At 39.1% G+C, this 22174-nt stretch overlaps 1 protein-coding gene across 12 annotated transcripts in view; it reads left to right on the top strand.

Moving 5' to 3' along the window:
* The window catches only part of NEO1 (neogenin 1), a 192112-nt gene that overhangs the window by 76983 nt on the left and 92955 nt on the right, over positions 1-22174 (top strand). For all 12 annotated transcript variants that reach the window (XM_080607273.1, XM_080607275.1, XM_080607282.1 and 9 more), the window contains exons 4-5: positions 2112-2265; positions 8305-8441. In XM_080607273.1, coding sequence (XP_080463399.1) covers positions 2112-2265; positions 8305-8441 — 291 coding nt within the window. The remainder of the gene's footprint in view (positions 1-2111; positions 2266-8304; positions 8442-22174) is intronic.

Genomic DNA, 22174 nt, shown 5'->3' with positions numbered 1-22174 from the left:
AGCCACATAATTGATTGTTAGGTTTGAGATGCACTTGATTGAAGGATTTGAATTAATCTGCTCTTCATTGGCTTTATTCCAATTTTAAATCGTTATCTGATATGTGCATGACAGGCACTCCAGTGTTCTGCATCTAAATCTTTGAAATAAGCCCAACACACACTTGCATAATACAGATTTTCATCCATGGACAGTGCGGTACGTTTCCTCATAGCAAGCTTCCTTAGAGCATTCAGTTTGCCTTTCATCTGCCACAATGCAGGAGGACACACTTCTGAGCTCTGCTCCTTAATTAGCAAGTAGTTTCAAGTGTAGGAACGCAAGAAAAATAACCATGTAATTCTTGAATCCTACTTCCACAAACCTGAGAACTCAACTCCTTTTTATGAGCTTGGAGGGTAAGCAAGTTCTGTCTCCAGTGAATGAGACCAGCTCCACTCCCCAGTGTAGCGATTACTCGCTGGCAATCTGTTACATCCATTTTTTTACAACTTGGTTTGCTCCTTATGCCGCTCTGGGTCACTCTCACTACGTTCATGCCTGTTCACACATGGTATTATTTCTGGAGCAAGCAGACTAGTTCCCTCTAATAGTGAATGAGGGTGGAGCTGCTGCGTGGGCCTGGGACAGATGGTGTGATCCAGAATCACTCGGAGTTTGGCTCCCTCAGCTTGGGACAGTCCTGAAACATAACTTCCATCAGGCGTGGTTCTCTTGAATACTTTGGCAGCCTCTTCTTGTTACACCTTGAAGGACATGCATGCCCTTGGTGTAGGGCTGTAAATGCTCAGTTAATATTCGGAGAACACCAAAACCAACAACTTGGAGAAGTTCCGGCAAGTATTGTGTAGGTCCCAGGTGAGACGGGCCAAATACCATGCTTGATGGACATGGTGGGTGCTTCAGGGAGGAAAAGTGGTGTGGGCACAGAGTAGTTTGCCTCCATTTAGGTGGTCAAAGATAATTTTTTGATAAAAGGTTGAGGGTTTGTCCAGTTCTAGAACTTACTTGGTGCCAAACCAGTAAGCACGCATCTGAATATTAAGAGTACAGCAATTAATGTAACACAGACAAAGGAGTTTTTTGAGCTGTTAGTAGAAGGACTTACGATAACTAATGTAGCAGAAAAGCTGCATCTGGTATGTAGGAATTCATGTAGTTCAAATCATGGTGCAAGGCATGGATTATTGGACAGTACTTACTAGTGGGTATGTTTTCAGTTCTTACAGCCCAGGTGGCCTTTTCTGATAGTTACAGACTGAGTAAGTACGTTCTTCGCTTTTGCTTGTTCTTAAAGGGGGGGAAGAGAGAAGAAAAAAGGAGCAAAGCCCTCTCCAGTCCAAATCAAAGCAAAGCCCAGACTAGTTGAGAGGATTCACCGTTGTAGGGATGGAAAACTGGTATATTCTTGTTTTAGGACAAAGGTTGCATTAGTTCAGTGTGCAAATTGTCTAGTTTATTGTTGCTTTTGCTTACGGTTCACTTTCTGCTTTGGTAACTTCATTTTCATGTGCATAACGGCAGTTTCTCAAGCAGCCACATGATAAAGTCAAGTATGATATAATGGGGACGGCTGAGTCCAGTGCATTCTGTAGAATGTATTCCTGGGCTGGATGGGCAGAGTGAGGTGACGGTAATCCATGAAAATGATCCTGGATTTGTACAATGGTGTTCTTTCCCCATAGCTTTCAGCCCCAGCATAGGAAGTAAGTTTGTTAGATGTAGGTTCTTACTAGCCAGCCTTGTGGTGGTGGCCAGAGGTAGGCTGGACAAAGTCAAACCTTTTTTTCTTTCGTAAATCTTGACTAGCTGATGGAAGTGTCTGTTTCAGGGCTGTAGCTTTTAGCTGAAATTGTTTCCCAGGCAGTTCGAGGGGTCAGAATCCCGACAGTGTTGAATCAGTTTGCAAGTCTGGAGGAAATGGTAAAGAGCTTTTCTTGTGGGAGGCTGGGAGAGTATTTTGCAGAAAGCTTTTGTAGGTAGCATGAGGATTCAGTCCTGTGAAGAGGCAGGAAAGAAATTAGACATTTTATTTGTTTTTTTTTTATTGGTATGATCACCTCCTGATTCTGCATCTGGTAACTCTGTTGTCATTTACAAAATACTTGCAGATCCAGAGGAGCCACAGAACTTGGTCTTTGCAAGGCAGCCATCGTCGCTTACAAAAGTTACTGGGCAAAGCGCGGTTTTCCCATGTGTTGCTGTAGGATTTCCAACTCCATATGTCAGGTGGACGAGAAATGAAGAAGAGCTTACTACAGAAGGGTGAGTTAAGTTAATACATATTACTTATGTAAGAGTAAGAATCCATAAACGCAGCTAGAGTTACAATTTTAGATACATGCACAACTTGCTTCCTACTCTTTTTACGGTTTTTAAACTGGTAAAATAGGTCGTGGCTTTCAAATGGTGGAGGGTTTCTAGACTGAGCACTATGACAGGGTAGTTATGAGACTTGTAGAACAGTCACATATAGTACCTTTTTTTACAGACATCTGAAACCAAGAAATCTTATTTGAAGCAGGAAAGTTATTAAGAATAAGTTACTTTTAGGTTGCCACTGGAGTAAAAGAAGCGACTAAGGGGATGGGGACATGGCAGAAAAGCCAAGGTTGTCTTCATGCTAGCATATTATCTCTGGAGATTCCTGCGCTCACATTACTCTTCCTGTGATGAAGATGTCCAATATGCATCTATGTGTCCCTTAAAAATTTAAGAACAAGTGTTTAAAGAAGAATTTCATAATTTCTCATTAAAGCGGAATATTAAAATGCTAGGCATGATTTAAAAAAAAAAGTGTAGGCTTCCAAGAATGTGTTAAGTGAAAACTATTATACATTGCCACTGGTGTATTCATTCAAAACAATGTGGTCCAAAAAAATATACGTATTTAAAAAGCAGAACAAATCCTATGAAGAACAAGAAAATTATAACCAGATAGTTGGATGTTCTATATCATTCCAAGCTGGTGAGATTCATGTAGAAACAAGTTAGTTGTGAAACAGTGAGAGGTGAAGTTGTTGCAGGCTACAGCATGGCTACCACCCGGTGCAGCTAAAGGAATACACAAGTCATTTTACAGCAACAGCGATAGCAATATGTCTTTCTTTGTCAACTCTTGTATTAAAAAGTATATGGGCTTGTAGTGTAAATTGTCTTTATCAGGAAAATGCAAGCTTCTGTAGGTAATGACTAACGGTTCTAATACCTCTGAGAAATTGTGTTGATGTCAATCTGATGGCCCATGATTTTATTTGATTCATTTTTTGTAAATATAAGAAATCATTCTCATAGAAAGGATGGTACGGTCTCATTAGAATTGCACAATTGAATATGATGAAATGTCAAAATGAATGTGCCTGGTAAGATCTTAATTTGTTTTTCTTACGACATAACATCATTTGACATATATTTTTACAAATGTTTGCTGCCTCGCCCCTCTGTTACACTATCTTTCTCCAAGGTATGTCACATTCAGTGCACAAGGAAGGTGAAGCTCACATCCTGGAGAGCTCTCATTTTATTTTCTTCTCACTTTTTTGATTTAAAGCTCAAATCATCAATTCTTCCTCTGGATACAGTGCTGCTAAGTCTGTTAGGAGCTTTTCTGTGCACGTTGTTGTGAGGGCTTCCCAAATATTCTATTGCTTTTCAAAATTTGGTGAGAAATTTTACAACTGGTGAGCTGAGGCATAACATTAGTAAGCATATTTGATCTTAATATGTGCACAATTTGAGCCAAGCATGACATGATTTTTCAGAATACGTAGCATTAAATTTAGCATTGTTTCACTTTGGTTACAAGTATAGTTTCCAGTTGAATTATGCTGCAGTACAAATCCCTCTGTAGACTGTATGTCAAGTTCTTGGTATGGGCAGTCAGAACAGCACTTGTCTGCTAAGACCAGCTCACTTTTAAAGCATGGTTTTGTGTCTTTCCATCACCACATGGACCCTGGTAAGGCAAGAACAAGAGCCACAGGACGGTCAGTTTTCCCAAACATTTCTTTACTAAGCACCTGTCTACTTGACAATTGAGCTGTTCAGGTTCTCTGCCAGGCCCCAGTCAGCAGTCACAGACCTGCAGTATTGCACCTTTTTCTTCCTGTATGAATGAGTTAATGCATCTTCTCAGGAAAGCCTCTCACCAAACTGCAGGTGCCTGTGTATTTTTGGAATCTGTTGGTTGCCACATCCTCTGCATGTGTACTCACTGAGGAAGGTAAAGTTGAAATGACAAAGAAGAATTCCCTTCAATTTGAAATAGATGTTTTCTTCTGTTCAAAGATAGAACCAGAAAGGAGTAAAAAAAAAAAAAGGGGGGGGGGGGAGTTTGAACAGGGAAAACTATTGGGTTTCTCTTAATGTATTACAAAATTAATGTACTACAGATTTTTTCTGTATTTTCTGGTTGAACATGAGTGAATAAAGTTACCGTGCTTTGCTGATGAAATTGATCATTTTCATTTTTAGTTGTTTCAACACACAGCTTTTTTTCTCTCCTTACAGTGAAATGTGTACTCCTTATACAGTTCACTTTTAATGCATGTAAAGGAGAAAATTTATTTTTCCCACTCTGTAGGAAGAAGTTTGCTTCATCGTTCACTAAGAGTTTCCGCACAGTTTGATCACTTTAAGCCTGCTCCTCATGACTAATGGCTTAACAGAGAAGTGATTCAAACAGCAGACAACAAAAAGTTCTTAAACTCTGTTTGCCTTGACAGCTGTCATATCATTCTCTTGAACAGAGGAACTGAAAAATCTCTAGAACCAAGAATTAAGGTTTTGTTGGAGTAAAGCCTGCAGTTAAACTGCTGTGAAATAGGTACCTTAGCTTGTTAGCATATTCTGTTAATTTAGTAGCCAAGTTGTATTTAATTTGTATTAAAATCCCCATTTTATATAAAAGTATAACTTCTGTTGTTAACATGACTTTTCTTTATCCCAAGGGATGGATCATTTTCCTGTGGACTGCTTTTTCATGTACCTTCTGCCTTTCAAAATCCCAAAGTATTTTTTGTCTCCACACAATACAGAGACCTAAATGTACATATATATGCACGTGTAAATATTCAGACGTGTGTGTATCTATGAGGTTAGGAAACAAAACTCAGATAGCATATCCCTGTTTTTTCCCCTTGTAAAGTGGGTTAGGCACGTAGTCTTGTATTTTTATTTTTAACTGTGGCAATTAATGTAATATAAAATTAAATGTTTTACTGTGAAATTGTAGTTCTAAGGAGAATCTGTATAGGATCTTGTGTTCTAAAAAAACCCACCAGATTATTATTAATACCATATCAGTGCACTACTGATGTACACTGGACCTGCCATACATGCGCTTCAGCAATTTGAACTTGCATTCTGCTTTTTCAGATGGATTTCCTCTGTAGACTCAGAATGAGTAATATCTGTGCCAGTATCATAGAAGATAGAGAATGGAAGGAAGTGGGAAAAACCACTGAAGTATGAAGCTATCAGTATAAAAATTACTTCATTTTTTCTAAATAAGCTCAGTCTGCCATACGGCCAGCATAATCTGATACAGAAGGCTCAAGTGGAAATGTTTTATATGGGTCGAATAGTTTTCTCCAGTTTTGCCAACTTTGTAGCTGTGATGATTTTTATTTTTTTTCAGAAACATGTCTGGCTAAGGATCCTACTGTGTGAGGGTCTGTTAGTAAATGGAGGAGTGATTTTGTGCTCTTGATACTGCTGAAGTTGAAAAGTGAGGTTCCACTTGAAGTGGCTGCCAAGATGGATTTTCAGTTTTGGGAGTTTCAAATATTTGGATGTTCTACTTGGAAACCCTTGCACAGCACGCGAATCACCATTCTACTAGTCTGTGTTCAGGCAGCATGTATTATGCCACTCAATTTATATTTGTACATTATATATATATGGAAGGAAATACAAATGCAAGCATCACAAGAAATTCTTATTCTAAAAAAAAACCACAGTAGCTGAGATGGCTAATCTGAAAATAAACAGTTGAAAGGACCTGGAGCAAAAACATTGTATTTTATAAAGGCTGTTGAATTACAGCTAACTCTTCAGTGTTATTGGGCTGTTCAGTTTAGCCAAATTTTATATGATTAAGAAGTGCCCACAGAAAACTGTAACCTAGTTGTATGGTTAATTATTTTCTAAAGTGAGGAAATTGCAAAGCTAAGGTTGCATGTAAGCGTTAATTTTGTGCTGTTGTTGTATGTGTTAAAATAAAGTCTTTAGTTGTGTGAATACATTCTTAATGCAGGGTTTTTTCCTTAATACCTCACATGAATATGTGATCTTTTAATTATTATATATTATTGTTAGCCAGGCACTCTGAGTGATTTGTGTTAAGTGAATTATATTTGCCCAACTCAGTGAAGGTTAAACATAGCAGAGTAATTATGGAGATTTTTCTGGTAGTAGATTCACAAAATAATCTAATTTACTGTCTGATTTTATCTGCTGTGCTTCAGCAAGACTGCAAAGAGATTAGAAGATGTTTTGGGAATGGTATTTTAAAAGGGGAAAAAAAAGCCAAAACCTCAGGCTAGAACTGACTGCAGCATTTTAATAAAGGTTCACTACATATTATGTGATAATGAAATCCAGGAGAAAAAAAGATGTGAGTTAGGTATCCAAAGTAGCTCAAGCAATTGTGTATTAGGAGAGTGTAACATGTTAACTGAAGGCTGTACAGAATACATACAAAAGGCTTGAATTTGATTTTGCTGTTCCCTGACATTTGAATGATCAATCTCTGTTGTTTTTAATGACACTTTAAATTATGTTATCACTTCTATATTAAGCTGATTCTTCGTCTCCAGTGTCTGAAATCTGATTGCTTCACTCTTTTGTGGAAATGCTTTACTATTCTTGCGAAATTAAGATTTTATTTTTTACTTTATTACAAAAGCAGTTTTGCTGTAAGCCCAGAAGTATTCCACAGTGAAGGCATGTGAATGGAATCACCAAGTAGTCTGACGTGATATTTTTTTTCTTCCATGTATTTAACAGTAGTGAACTTGGATCCCATTTTGGTAGACTGGCCTGTCTTTTAAATTTTCTTGAGGGAAATAGTCAACTGGAATATTTATTTTTCTTTTAAAAGCATTGATTTAGATGGCTGAGAACTATATACACTCATTTCTACACAAAGGAGAAACACTGAAGTTTGACAAATAACTTCAATACTGACAATAACCTCAGAAGTTAGTATAGGAGGTGTGTAAGGACACTAAATAGAGCATTTTGCCTGCTCACTTTTCTTACAGCTCAGAATCTTGGAAAACTTTTTTTCTGGAGTAGAAAGCTGGTCAAATTCAGAATCGATAAATTCATGTAAACAGTACTGCGTGCTTCAAGTAGGTAGATCTTAGAGAATTTTCTGTTAGCTGATGTGACAATGTCTAGTAACTTTGGATTGTTTTAGCCTGCCTCCACACCATGTGTGTGACTTCACTTTTCTGGAGGCTGGCTATGGGGAAAATCAGCAGTGCAAGGCACTTGCCTAATTCACTTGCTTTTCTTTAGGCACGCTTTTAGTGCAGTGTTAATGTGTCTAACCTACTGTTTGCAGAATGAGCTTTATTGGTATTTTCTGTTCCCCTCAGCAGTGTTTGGGAAGCCCTTACATGTTCCTGGACTGTCAATGTCCATATGCAGACCAGGAACTTCAAGGACTGGACAGAGCATCGTTTTCTTGAAAATTTATCTGGGCAGATGAAATTAAAAATACAAGGAAGGGGAGGGAGGTGGTGCCAGCTTGACAGCTCCTGTTTGACGCTCTTTTGTACAGCTCTTCCTTGTTCGAGATAGGAAAAGGATTGTCCTTGACTGTTTTTGATTACCACTAAAGTGCCTGTTTTTCCTATGTAATAATTTTTATCTTGCTCAATGATAGAAGGCTTCTGCTTCTTTCTGGCTATAATGATAATACAATAAGTATGCATCTCTTTAATTTCAGTCCTTGAACTGCTGTCAAGCGGTTCCCAAAATAGTTTCATGACAAACTTCTGTTTTCCTCTTTGTTAGGACCTGTTGGCAGGTAATCCTGGAATTGAGGTAGTTATCTTAGTGTAAAATCTGGTGCCAAGGCATGGAACGTGACTGACCATCTAGTTAAAAATTCCTCTATGAGAACGCTCCTTGTAACGGCACTCAGAAATATTGTGTGAACGCTTAAGTTTATTTAGCCATTTCATGCAACGGACTTGTATGTGCTTCTCTGTGAATTTAAATCAATTTTAAAATGATTTTGACCATTTAAATCCATTTGTCCATCAATTTACCCTGCTGTCCTGTTTTGCACAGCTCTGAAAGGTTTCTGTTTCTTGCGGGAGGCAGTCTGGTGATCAGTGAAGTTACGGAAGAGGATGTGGGGATGTATACCTGCATAGCAGATAATGGGAACGAGACGATTGAAGCTCAAGCAGAACTTGCAGTGCAAGGTAGGAGGAATATTTAATTTTCAGAGAGAACACATCTCTGAATTATTGTTCATAAGTTTTATTTGTGTGCAACCATTTAAAGACCTTGCTGCAAAAGCTCTTGGAGTTTGTCAGCTGTTTTTCTTCATGCCCCAGTTAAAAAAAAACCAAAAAACACCAATATGAATGTGCTGTGAATATTGCAAGTTATATGTTACTTTGATTTATTATTTGAACTGCATATGATTTCATAAATATTCAAATGAGGAATTTGTTTATATAATACACTTGAGTGTGGTTAAAAGCTGCTGTATAAGCTCACGTAATGTGAAATACTTCTTAGGTTTCTTCTTGAAAAGGACATCATATAAAGTATTTTTCATAGTCTTAAATATACTGCTGTTTTCAAGGAACTTGCCAGAAGATATGAGCTGAGATAGTTATTTTGTAAGACCAGGTTTTATTTTGTGTGTGCAATTGTTTTGTTTAGTCAGGAAAGCTATTTTAAACAGAAGCAGCACTGAAATGTTGATAATGTTGATTTAAAAGCCTTTTATATAACCTGTGCGAATAAGATTTTTTTAATTGGAGCTTTACATTGGTTTAAGATATTTCAGTTGGAATTTAATTGTATGTCACATTGGTGACAGTACGCATTGGCCTTGTAAGACAATTGAGTTGTTTTACAAGGGATTGTGGTACTGGAAGGTTTGTCTTCACAATAAGTCTTGAAGAGACTAAGAATAAATAATCATGGAGGAACTGCTAAGGAAGGCTCGTCTATAGTCAAAACCTTTATGGCAAAAATACTGTGTATTTTAGATTCTAATACCATGCAATGTAATGCAAAGGCATGTTATTAGCAGAGTTCTTACTCTGTATACACTTTCAACAGTGTATAAAGGTTTGCCATATTTTAGTAATTGAGGTGTATTTACTTATGTTTTACATGCCTTACCTGGCACTTGGGAAAAGGGCTGTGTTTCTGGTATAGAAGAACTAGAGAAGATTAGCTTGGGAGGAAAAAATAAGGGGGGGGGGCGATGCAAGCTTTCAAGGGGAGTTGACCAATGAGCTGTTCAGAATTGAACAGTTGGAGCCTACCTTGTTAGGAAAGTAGAGTACAAAGTAAGGCTTTTATTGGTGTCTGCAGCATTTTTACATCATGTCACAGCTATATAGCCATGTCCAGTTCTGTGTAAAACTGACAACTGAACACTGACAAGGTGCAACATTTGTTGGTGAGCATAGCAGAGGGAGTACTGTCCTGAGAGCACATGGTCGGTGCTCACTTTTGCACTCTTCCCTACTAGTTACCTCTAATTTAGCCTTCACCTTGTGTTTTACTGCCACCTGCTCTGGGGACTGGTGTTACTATAGCTCTGCTTTGACTTGAAGTATTTTGAAAGTAAATTCTGGTCATGCAGCAAAAGCCATTTCTCTTATCTTGGTTCTTGGACTGAGGAATGAAGATAGGTGCTGTGTCTTTTTCAGTACTTACAGGCTTCATGATTCATTGCACTTTATGATGGCTTAATGTATCTCGCTGTGTGCTGTGTTTAATTCAGTTCCAAATTATCAATTTTACAGAATTGGCATGATGTTTTCAGTTTTATGGGCAGTGGCAGAAATTAATATTATTAATGGTATCATACAATTAAGCAAAGAAAATCAAACATAGGACCAAGATTATAGCCTTAATGTAGGATATACAGCCAGGTCACTTGGGGATAAAAGTGGTCTTGAGATCACTCTTTGCTACTTATCTGAACTAATGCAAGTAATTTCTTTTTTCCATTGTAATAATTTAGAATACATTCTGCCAATTCTTTTATGCTGAATTTCTTTTGTACACCCGACACAAAAAAAAATTGATTTCTTTTAATGCCTCAGTATTAAAATATATTGAAGATTATACAGATTGCATTTTGGAAGTTGCGTTTCTGGTTTTACTACTTAGTTCTAATCTTACTTAATTCTACTTTACTTTGAGAGGTCACTGTTAGAGAGTAATTGTATCTCTCCATTACTATAATTTGCTGAAGGGTTGAATAGTTGAGTAACTGTTACCTGATGATTGTATCATTTTCTTCTAGAACAGAAAAATTGTCATCTCCTACCACCTACTAACTACATTATTTTGCTTAATATAGGCTTCTTCTGTCATTCTTAGGAATTAGTCTGGCAGAAGTTCATACAAGAAATCCAGGACTTTGGTATTTAATTCCCATGTCTCATCTATTTTTCTGCATCTCTTGAAGCACCTCGGTGGTTTTTTTTGTTTGGAGATGTCAAAAGCATAGTAGAAGTAGTACTACTGCAGTCAATCTCTTTTTCTTTCCGATTAATATTTCATGATGGCAATTCAGTGAGTCATTTGTAAATCTCTACTTAGGCGTGGGTAAGATGGCATTATTTGACAGTGTTAGGACAGCTAAAGTGAAATGGTGTTCCTTTTGATGACTCTTAACTGAGATTTCCCTGCAGTGCAAGATGCCAGCTGATATTTGCAGGTAGTTAGGAACAACCATTTTATGCAGTTGTAAGCTTAAATTGTGCATGGAATGAAAAGAGTGTTCACTAATGGTTGGTCTTGGAACAAAGCAACTTTTCTATAACTTTTCATACGGATATGAACGCCCGGAAGCTCACATGCGTTCTCCTTGATGCGATACCAGTGGCAGCAAGCTGCTGTGCATCCTCTGCTGTGGGATGAGATGCAAACATGGCCCTCCCTGGCTGCAGGGATGGAGTTGCTGCCTTTCGTCCCCCAAGGGTGGCATACCTTCCCCTGCCTCACATCTAAACGCGTGCTGTGCTCCTCTGGTGAGGACCTGGTAAATTCTGCTGTGCTGCTTGTGCTTTTGCACAAGGGAAGTGGGAGATAGCTTATTTCTAACTGCACAGAAGTACATGAACTGAACAGCCCTGTAATTTCATGCCTTTCTGTTAAATTTGGCATCATTTGAATTCAGATAAATGTTACCTTCAAGTAATGCAGTTTACTCAGTTTTGATGATACTTAAAGATGCCATCTGTTTCCACATGCTAGGAAGTAGTCCTTTGGACAGGCTAACCTTTGTAATTAAAAAAGTGTTAGCGGAGCCTTATATTGTCCTAATATTTATTTTTAAAAGTACTTGATTTAGTTTCTTTACCTATATTGCAGAAGGACTGAACCTGGAAAAATGGCTTTAACTGGAAATGGTTATACAACTTAGTTATGAAGGTATTTAGGGGTTGGGAAGTATATTCTAAAAAAAAAAATCCTCTATCCCTTTATCTATCGGAGTTAGAGTTGGGAAAACTTTTTTTTTATTCAAAGGATGATGGAAAATGAATGGAATATTTTGAAGACTGTTTTAAGAATATCCATAAGCCATGCAATACAGGTCCTAAGAATACAGGAAGAAATGGTATTTCGCTACTGCTAGAACTAATGGTGGCACTGAAAGTGTGTTCAGTTCAGAAATCATGTACATTTTAGGAGGGGTTGGATAGAAGAAAAAAGTATGTTTTCTATATAGCCTACACTTTTGAGGAAGCCAAAAGAAAGATTTGCAAAGTAAGACCTGTTTTTCTCATTAGTAATGTTCTTTGTACCTTTACCTGTGGAACATCTTTGAATTTCAGCCCTCTGTTACGTCTGGATAGTCTATGCTAGGGTACAAAGATTTGTTTTGAGAAATGCGCAGGAGTTTCAGAATGGTGAAAATCTCAAGTTCATCTTGGAAGATGATGGTATTTAGCACAGCTTCTGTCAGCTGCAAAGAATTAATTCTATATCTCCTGCTGAGTGATCCAAACTGTTCCACGGGAACAGTGGGCACTGCCTCTCCATTTCTTTCCTCCCGAGGCCTTTCTGTCATCTGCTGGTTCAGCTGCTTTTTGTGAGATAACTTTATTTAACCTCAACAGATGCTTTTAGGCTGGTTTGATTATTTTAGATCTGGAATGGGTTAGGTAGCCATTGCCTGAACAGCTCAAGGATGGCTCTGCAGGAAGCGCGGTTTTCTGACATTTTATTTGAAAAGAGAGAGGTGCACACTGCCCTGAAGCACGGAGGCACCATGCAGCAAGCTCACCAGACTGCTCTGCACCAAATAGTTACAGAAAATACAGGTTTCTGGTTACATCTGTGCAGTTTGAGATTTCACGTGCCCATGATTCCTGCATCATGTTCTTGACTTGCACATTCAAGAAGTGGTTTGAACCTGGAAGAAAACATGATATGTCCTGGGGGAAGATCCATGGCTGGGATGACCCTAACCCCTAAAGCTTAATGCTTCTGAATCCCATCCACATCTGAGATGGTCTTCAGGGGCAGATATGAAACAGATAAAAGGCACGTGCTGCTGCGTGCTTTTCTTCAAGTACTCTTTGGTACAAAACACAATGTGTGGGCATGGTCTCGGACCAAGTACCTTGTGGGTACCATTGCCAGGGTAGGGTATTTCCTGTTAGGGTAGGCAACAACTTGATGTCCGAAAACCTTTGGTATGATGTCAGATTTCTGCTAGCTGTGTTGACAGCGTTCTTGCCCTTCCTGTCAGCAGGAGGAACAGTGCTGGGTCCCGGCTTTATTTACAACACGTGTAATGGGTTGAGAGTGCTGGAAAAATCTGTTGTGCTCTCACCAGCAATGAAAGAATCTGTAGTATTTCCGTGAGATAAGAGTTGGAAAGTGGTGAAAGAAAAGTTGGGGAAACAGTAGTAAGAGTATTGAAAATGCTGTCGGCTGGCTTCTGTTCAGTCTGAATCCTGTGGCCTGGAAGAGCCATAGTGGCAGTGAAATACCGGGAAGGTTATAAGTTCATTCTTCATCTGGGAAATATTTCAAATTTATTACCGTGCCCAGAGCCCCTGGGAGTTCTGTAAATACTGTGACGCGAGTTGGATCGCTGTGTGAGCTTCCTGCCGCCTGTCTTGGTACTTATATTGTAGATAATGAGTTTAGGGGGAGTTTTCTCTTTGTGTTGAAATATTTACTGCAATTAATTCTGAACAACAACAACAATAAAACAACAAAACACAATTCCATTTTCATTTTTCCTTAAAACATTGATATGGCAGGTCAGCAGTCTTTAAAATGAATCACTGGGTACTTCCCGATTGTGTGAGAAGACTTAGAGTTGTTTTTTTTGTTGTCTATATTATTAACTTTCATTGGTCTTCAGTTGTAGAAAGCTGGCTCTTCAGTCATCTAGGGCAGCAATCAGTGTCTGAATGCATCTTAAATACCGTGCTTTAAATGCCTTACTGTGTTGATGTACCAAAATTAAAAGGAAAGTGTTATTTTAGGTATCTTTAGGGATAAATTTCAGGTTGCTCATGGCAGTAGTCTGATCACTGTCTCATCTGTGCTGCCGGAGCAAATTGTATGGAGGGGGAAAAAAATAGTATGTAGAAGTGCTTTGATAAAATTACCAATTTTGTGCTTTGAAAAGAAATGCCTTAAATATTTTCAGTGTAGTTTAAAAGCTTTATGCTAATGAAGAATCCTTATTCTAGCAAAAAATAAATAAGTTAGGGTGTTTTTCCTGCCATGTGAGAACACCTTTCTTTGTGCTTTCTGTGCACGTGCTGGGTAGTAATTTAGATAATAAAAGAAATCCAGATAGTCTGTATTTTGTCTAGCCAGTAGGTTTTGAATTGATAGTCAGTGACACAAATCAGATTTGAAAAGATTGTTGTTAGAGCACAGCACAAACTGCAGCTGGTTGGTGGTCGAGTTGATACCGGCAGGAACGTTACGCCGTTGGTGCAGCACACCTAATTGCCTTGTCAGGGGCAGAAACATCTGAGACGGTGACATTCAGTTTCTACACTTAGGGCAAGGCTTGGTGCACCCAAAAGAAGACACGCATTTAGTTTTAAGAATGACTCTGCTTCTTAAGATGAATGAAATTGGAGGTCTTGTATCTTCAGGTAATCTCTGCTTTTCTTTGCATTCTGTAGAGAGCCTGTCCAACGTTTTAGTAGGGTATGGGTATCCTGCAGTACTAATCGCATCCTGAACCAAGTAATCGCAGCTGAGGTTTGCAGATGATTGTGCTTCAGTACTTCTCTGAAGACCAAAATACCTTCTGTTGTTACTGTTCAACTCCACTTACAACAAATAGGGTTGCGATTTAAGTCTAGACTATCTGGTGTGATTGCTTTCCCTTGAACAGCCCGCCATACCCTTTTTAACATCCCACAAAATGTTGAAAAAATATGCACAACAATTGTGGAGGGAAGAGCCTTAACATCTTAGACAGTGTTAGATTTGTCTTCTTAAAGTACATCTGATGAGATCTCATCTGCAGCAGATACTTCGATAAGAGATGATGCCGTCCTCCTCAGGAAACCGTAGATGTTGGGAAAGTGCATTAAATCGTGTAACAGCAGAATAATACATTGGGGTGACTCTTACTTTTACATTAAGCTTCCATTATTATTGGAAACAAATCTCGGGAAGAAATCCGAACCTACAGTGAAAATTGCTAAAAACCTTTCTTATACCTTCTAGATTATCATTATTGATTTCTGTTTCTAATTAAGCTCTGTGCTGTATCTTGATAATAGGCAGCACTTCAATTACAGGTTCAGAAGATGCTGCATTAAACCTGCTGCTGTCAAAGGCTCATATTTGGGACAGAGTATTCTGTCCTGGTTATCTCAAAACTCTGGCTGGGGAAGCTATTAACACTAAAAAGAATACTTGCGCTTTGTAGACAGTCTTTCCTCCTGCTGAAACTGTAATGTGACTTCCATTAATGATCTTTGCTCAAGTGATACAAAAGAAATACGGTCAGATGAGTCTGATGCTGGGAAGGTGTTGGAGCTAACTCAGTGTAATACTGGTCGGTATTTCTGCACTTCACCACAGTAGCTGAAAAGACTATCTAGTAGTCCTTGCTGCTCTTCTGAAGTATGGCTTCATGTTTATGGAGTTGTATAATTGTGGATTCAAGGAGATAATGCGAATATAGATGTAGTTTTCAGTCATTTCTGCCTATGTGACTGAAATTCTTGTTCAACTGTCATATTATTCTCATATTATTGAGAAAAAGTTCTCAAGAAATACTGAGAAACATGCATGGATTTGGAGGGACAAGATTGTACCATTGTTTTAAGACTACATCACTAGCTCAGGCTTTACCTGGAGACCAAGCGTGCCCATCTAGATGTAAGAAATCATTTTTAATACTACGTGTAAACTTTCACAAGACTAACGTGTTCCTTACATCCTGCAAAACATCACACTTCTGTGATACTTAAAGGTACCGTGGTCTAACTTCTGCTGCCCACCAGTATTTCACAGGCTGAGCAGAACCCCTGTCCCAGCTTGCAGCTGCTCCTCTGCAAAATCTTACTCTGTAGTTGGTGAACTGTTGTAATTTTTTGTATGATCTCTAAGACCAGGAGGGCTGTTTGCCATGTTCTCATACAATGGGGGAGGTGGCCGCCCTCGGTGCTGGTGGTGTGCATTCGAGCAGAGCCTGACTCCTGGGGTGGGGGTGAGAGCTGGAACCCACAGGGCAGTCTCTGAGACAGGGCACGAAGATGAGGGCTGTGTCGATGTCCTGCAGGGAGCTGCAGCCTTCTGGCACCAGCCACCTGCAGGCCCATCAGCTGGCCTGGAGGCTTTGCAGACCAGGTGCTCGTTTCAGTAGCAGCTTGGGTTTAGTTTAAGCTGTTGTGCAGCAGAGGTGTGAGTGTGGCATGTTCAGCTGTCAGAGCATGATATCCCCCTGCTGACAGACTGGGGAGAGGAACTGGAAATGGGTGTAGTGTCTCTGCAAAGCTGCCAGCACCAGGCAACGTGTGTAAACCCAAAATGGATCCTGCTTGTTGATTGTCTGGCAATGCCATGCTCCCATCACATCCAGAAGCATCAGGGCCCAGCACGTGCTCCTCCCGGCAGTGGTGACATGCCACCAACAGGTGGGAAGGACCATGCATGTGGCAGCACTGTGCTGGGGACGAGCTCTCGGGAGCAACCCAGACCATTAATTAGAGGTTCTTCTGCATGGAACCTCAGTAACTTGCTAAACAACAGGATTACATGCGGAGAAATTTTCTTTGTTATGTAGGTGCAGTATAGTTTACAAACAGATTTTTGTGGCACCAAAAGAAGCAATTGCAAAGCAGCCCTGATTGGTGAGGTGTTAGGGGGACAAAGATGAGATCCATCTGGCAAAGTGTCCGTAACTGAATTACAGTTGGGAGGTTATGCCTCAGAAGTGCACGTGCAATGAAGATGAGGTTCACCGTGAACTTAAATAATAAAAAAGCTTTGTGATTAATTTTTATATATATCAAATATATGTAGAAAGAGAATACCATTAAGAAAGCCCAAACCAAATTATCAGTAATCCATACAATTCACACAAATGGTTTTCCTTGTAAATGTTCTTGAGTAATCCTTGGGGATAATGAAAATGTTACTAAATTAAGCAGCAGTGGCTTAAATATCTACAGTGTAGAAAACTGATATTGAACTAAGGGAATTGTAAAAGCTGGTTTCTCTTTCAGCTAGAATTTCTAATAAATTAAGATCATATTAATGGGGGTTTGAACCAGCTGCTGCCTTACAGAAAGAAAGACATTCTACCACAGAATGGCTTTTAAAAAACTATAAGCTAAGGTTACTATCAATAACTTTGTTGGCCTGGACCACCAGTTAGAAAGATGCACAATTTTGCTTGAATTTCATATTTAGATTTATTTCCTAGTTCAAAATGTATTTCAGTAAAAGATTGCTAAATCAGGTATCTGTTTTCTGAACACCATTTTTCATGGGAGCTTTGAGACCAGGCTGCAGGACAGAGGGTGGAACAACAACAAACCACCAAATCTGACAGATGCTCATTGCATCCAAATTTAGGCCTGTGTGAGATCAGAGGCTTTCAACACAGTCCTCGATACTTTCAGCCCTTTTTGGGGCAATGAGGCACTATTTAGCTAACACACACACAGGACAGATGGCTAAAGCTAGAGCAGTATGAACATACCGTCCTATTTGTCATTTCTCCCCGTTATCTCCATCAAAGGCACCCCAACTTACCGTTAACTTGTCTGTGGGTTGAGTAGATGTCCTTGTTGCTTATCTGTTGCAGAAAAGGATGTTTGCTAGGTCAGGTGCTATGCTTGCAAAATGTAAAAGTATTAAGATGTGGACTAGTTGCAGGTCTCCAATATTCTGAATGTGTGCTGTAACCAGCGTTCTCATGAGGTGCTGACATACTGCAAATTCTGAAAAGTGTGCTGCTCTGGGTAGAAAACTCTGCTCTGTATCCATGCCGATCGAGTTTTAGGGAAAAGAATTGGCTAGGACCAGATTAAGAATGCTTGTAATTGTGAGTGCAGACATATTTCACAAATACAGATGTAATTTTGAAATCATGTTTGTTTTGAGTGTGTCGGGAAGCAGAAGTTGGATTAGGTGAAGATGTAAGCATGCACGAGATTGGCAGGGGTTCCAGAATCGTGCTGTTGGATTTAAATATGAAGACTCTGATTCTTTCTGTCTGTAGGCTCTGGCTGCCTGCAGTGCCAAAAGGAATCTGGGCAGAGGCACAGTGACCTACAGCTTAGAAATAATTCTAGGTATGAAGCTGAGGAAGCATGGAACCCTGCCTCCTTTCCAACTAGTCCTGAATGGGGATGGTGTTATGATCAACTCAGAGACACATTCAGTTGTTACTCTATCCATCCTTTTCTCAGCTTTGCTTTAACCTAAGTGCTTTTTCAAGCTGTTGGTAATAACTCATGGCAGTTATTTTGGAACTGACTTACTCCTTCCCTTTTGTTCTTGAATCAGCCATGGCTGGTTGAGTAAACTCAACAAAATACCGTTACATATAGTTCTTGTTACAAAAGGCTGTCTGTATGAGTAGTGATTTACTACTGGAGGAGTACTGCTTACACTAAGCAAGCCAGATGTGCCTTATGTGGTGTCTGCTGTACTAGCAAAGCTGTTTTTTTCAGACCCCAGAAGGAAGAAAAGCTAAGAGAAGTACAATTGTGTCGAAAATCTACAGCCAGGGCTTCTACCCTACAGGAACCATACCTCTGAGGCAGCGTAAATAAATGCTGACAAAATCTGTAGCGTTGGTCTTACCTTAAATAAAAGTGGGATTTACCTGGTGTAAGATTTACTACTTTGACTCTGAAGTCAGTTACACATTGATGAAGTGTGTACTGCTGTGAATTAGGGAAGAGAGGAGCTTGGTGCAGCACAGGCAGGCAGTCCTGCATAAGTCAGCCTTCCTCTCCCTTTCCCTAGCTTTCATCAACTACATTGTGACTGCTTCCTTGCACTAAAATGCCTGTTTAAAATAACACAGATTTTTTTTCCAATTTTGAGAAAACATACAGTGAAACCTGCCACCTCTGTTATACCTAGTTTCAGTTTGTTTCTGAGCAATGTGCTTTCCTTCAGATTGCTTAACAAAAAGATTGAATTCCCTGAATTGCCATATCCTGCAGGACATGCACGGATACATGTGGCACGCTATGTGGAGCACACTGCTAAGTCCCCTGTGACTTTGGCAGGAGGAATAATTAACATTGGGTGGGAAGTTCACCCTCTGCACAACTGACCTGGGGCTATAACTCATAGGTTAATGTGGGAAAGGTAAGCCAGTTGATAGCTCAGCTTTTGTTCTAAGTGCATTTGAATACTTGCTAAGGATTGTAGGATATAGTAGATACAAAATAGAGTATACTTCTTTATTATTATTTTTATTCCCTATCAAAAGACATGACACTTAAAATTGCAATTAAAAATAAAAGCTGAAGGATTCAGTAATAATTTTGAAATTGCATATGCCAAAGACTTCCAAGAAATTTAAATGTGTGAACTAAGAAGCTCATTAAAATGCCTTCTTCCTCTAAGTGAGAACTCTTTTTATAGAAATCGTGGCCTAAATGGCAAGTATTTTCCTCTGTATATCAGGGTCATCCTTCTGTGTTTAATTGGTTGAATCAAGCTGTAAGTTTGATTCTTGGATTTATAGGTTGTTGTAAGGTTTTTTTCCATTTCAACAGACACTTGTGCATTGTTTTTGTACCCCCAAAATGTGAGATGGAATCTGAGGGTGAGTAAAATGGAAATGCTGAAGAACACCATGCATTACTTAGATAGTCTCTAGGGAGAGACCATAACATAAAGTAAAGGCATACTTTCTTTCAAGTTAATTTTCGTGGTAGTTAAGCTGACTCTCATAGTACAGGATAATTTATCTCTCTAATGGGAGGTAGATTATTGCAGTTACTGGATGTCATCTTATAAAAACCAGAGTCCTTGGAAGGGAAGTTTATCCCAAAGTTACAAAGATGAAACAATTTTGTAATTTGTTGTAAGGAGATAGGTTATCTGTGGTGACTTGTTCCCTAAACAGTCCTGCAGTTAATTGGTTTCTCTTCGTGATGAGAATAACTTAAAAGAAAACACCATGGAGTTCTTATTCCACAGTAAACACAACTTCTTTAGTTACAGTGTCAAGTTAAATTAAGCATAGTGTTTTGCATTAGATGTGAAGACCTTTGAGACAGGTGTGATTTCTGTAATAAAGTTGTTGCATGCTCTTCAGCGACATGGCTGAGGCTTCCTTGCAGAAGGATGCTGGAAGGATGTTGAGCATCCTGCCTGTAAGATGATGTGAGCAGGATGCACAATAATATGTGGAAGGAAACGAGGTGCGCAGCAAACCACTTGGTGGTTAGGTAATGGCAGGAGGATATTTTCATATTGACTCTTCTTTTTCTAACCAGTCCTGATTTCCAGCAGCCCTGCTAGTCTTCTTTGCTTTCAAGTGATGACTCCAAGATTTCTTTTCCTATGGCCTGTTGTCCTTGCATCCTTTGGAGATTGGGCATCACCGCAGTGTATTGAAGACTTGAGAGGTCAAACACGACCCCTTAGGGCTGCTAGTGTCACTTTACTGCCATTGGTGAGCCAATAGCCAGAACGTAGGCTTCCTAAAGAGGCCTCCCTATGAAAGAGTAACTGTATTGACTGCAGCGGTGATAGGCATGCAGGTTACATCTTCCAGAAAAGTACTTCTTACAAGAAAGACCTGGATCTAGGTACTCAGGGAGCAGTTCAATTAGGTAAGGCAAGGTAGCTTTTCGTAGTGATGTTGCAGAATAGAATTGTAGGGCATGTGAAAGTGCTAGCAACCTTTGAAAACAGTCATGCTTCATGCTCTGTAATGCATATAGCTCAAGAGTATTTTGGGCCTCCAACTTCAAATTAATTGTCTTTGTTTATTCCAATAGGATATCTTTTAAGAAATGAGTGATGCAGTTCATATTTGCAAGTCTGCCTACTGTCTTCTGAGAAACTGAGGGCAGCAATGAAGCAAAAAGGCTAAAGTGCAATTTAAAATGTCAGCCTTCTGTAATAAAAATCTCTTCTGAGATGAGTTCAACAGTTCATAGCTTCTGAGGGTTGAGTAAAGCTGTTAAGGATACGTTTTTAGTAAATTCAAATGTTTTGCTACACATTGTGTGCAATGCTTTGGGGAGAATGTTTAAAATACCATTTTGCCATTTCAGTCCCCTTCTGGGAAACAATTTTTCTTTGCCTTTTCAGTACATGTAAAATTAATAACTTTGTTTATTGACAGTGTCACTGACAACATAGCTCTGAATTAGAGCATTTATCTGTTGCCCTCTTGCTTCCTTTAGTACATCCTGAAATGCCACATGTACCGTTTATTAAGGAAGGCATTCTGGTGAGAAAATAATGGAAAACTAGAGCGCATGAGTAACATCCTGCTGCGTTCCCTTTGATGTAGAAAACACATAAGGCCCAAATAATTGTACATGAAATAATTAGCTGAAAGTTTTGTTTTGGACACCTGTCAAAGAATTTATGTGGAGTGGGAAGGAAAGAAAACCCAACAACACTGGAGGCTTTGTGAAGATGAAAAAAGTGGTTTTGTTGTACGAGATCAGGCTAGAGAGGTTGAAATGTAGTGTGTCTGTCCTGGGCATCGATCATAGCTTTCCTTCCCAATCATAAACTCAATCTGAACGTTGCAGGGTTATTGTTCTCCTAATTCACTTAAGTTATCATTAGTGTGCTTAACCATTATAGGACTGATTTTCAGAGCTGCTAATCTCCCTGCTACTACTTCTGATTGTGACTGGAATAGCATTGGCATCGATTTGGAGGATTACAAGCAGAGAACTGAGGATTTCAACAATTAACCTACTGACTTCTGTAAAATTTAGCTGGATTGTGCAATAGCATAGAAGTAAAGATTTTTATGATGCCTCTTATGTGGATTCCACTGACTGTTTTATTCCTGTAGTCCTGTTCGCAAAACTCTGCATCATATTAATGATACATTAATGTTAAATCAGTAATTTAAGTACTTGGGAAAAATAATGTGACTTCAAATCTTAGGCTAGTTCTTCTCTTTGCAGAACTCGAGCTTGGTTTCCTCAGTTTGAGGTTGGATTATAATTGTTGGGTATTGTTTTCCATAGCTACCATTTTTCTGCAGTTCTATTTGAAGTTGAATAGTATTTTCCTGTTTGCCTAGAATAGCTCAGAGATGTGTAAAAACTTTCTTTGAAAGAGTGCCCTTCCTTTTCACTGAAATAGTGGTTCTTTATTGGACCACTTAGAGAAAAAAATACTAAAGGGTATAACATACTCTGTTAGCTTGACTCTAGGCAAGTACTGGTGCTTTATGTTAAGATGGTCTCTGTTTAATTTAAGAAATTGAAATGTGAATAATCCAGATTTTTAA

The sequence above is a fragment of the Anser brachyrhynchus genome (assembly GCF_964034855.1).
Source record: "Anser brachyrhynchus genome assembly, chromosome: 11".
Classification (NCBI taxonomy): domain Eukaryota; kingdom Metazoa; phylum Chordata; class Aves; order Anseriformes; family Anatidae; genus Anser; species Anser brachyrhynchus.
The sequence above is the reverse complement of the archived record's forward strand: the minus strand, read 5'-3'. Positions and strand labels throughout refer to the sequence as shown.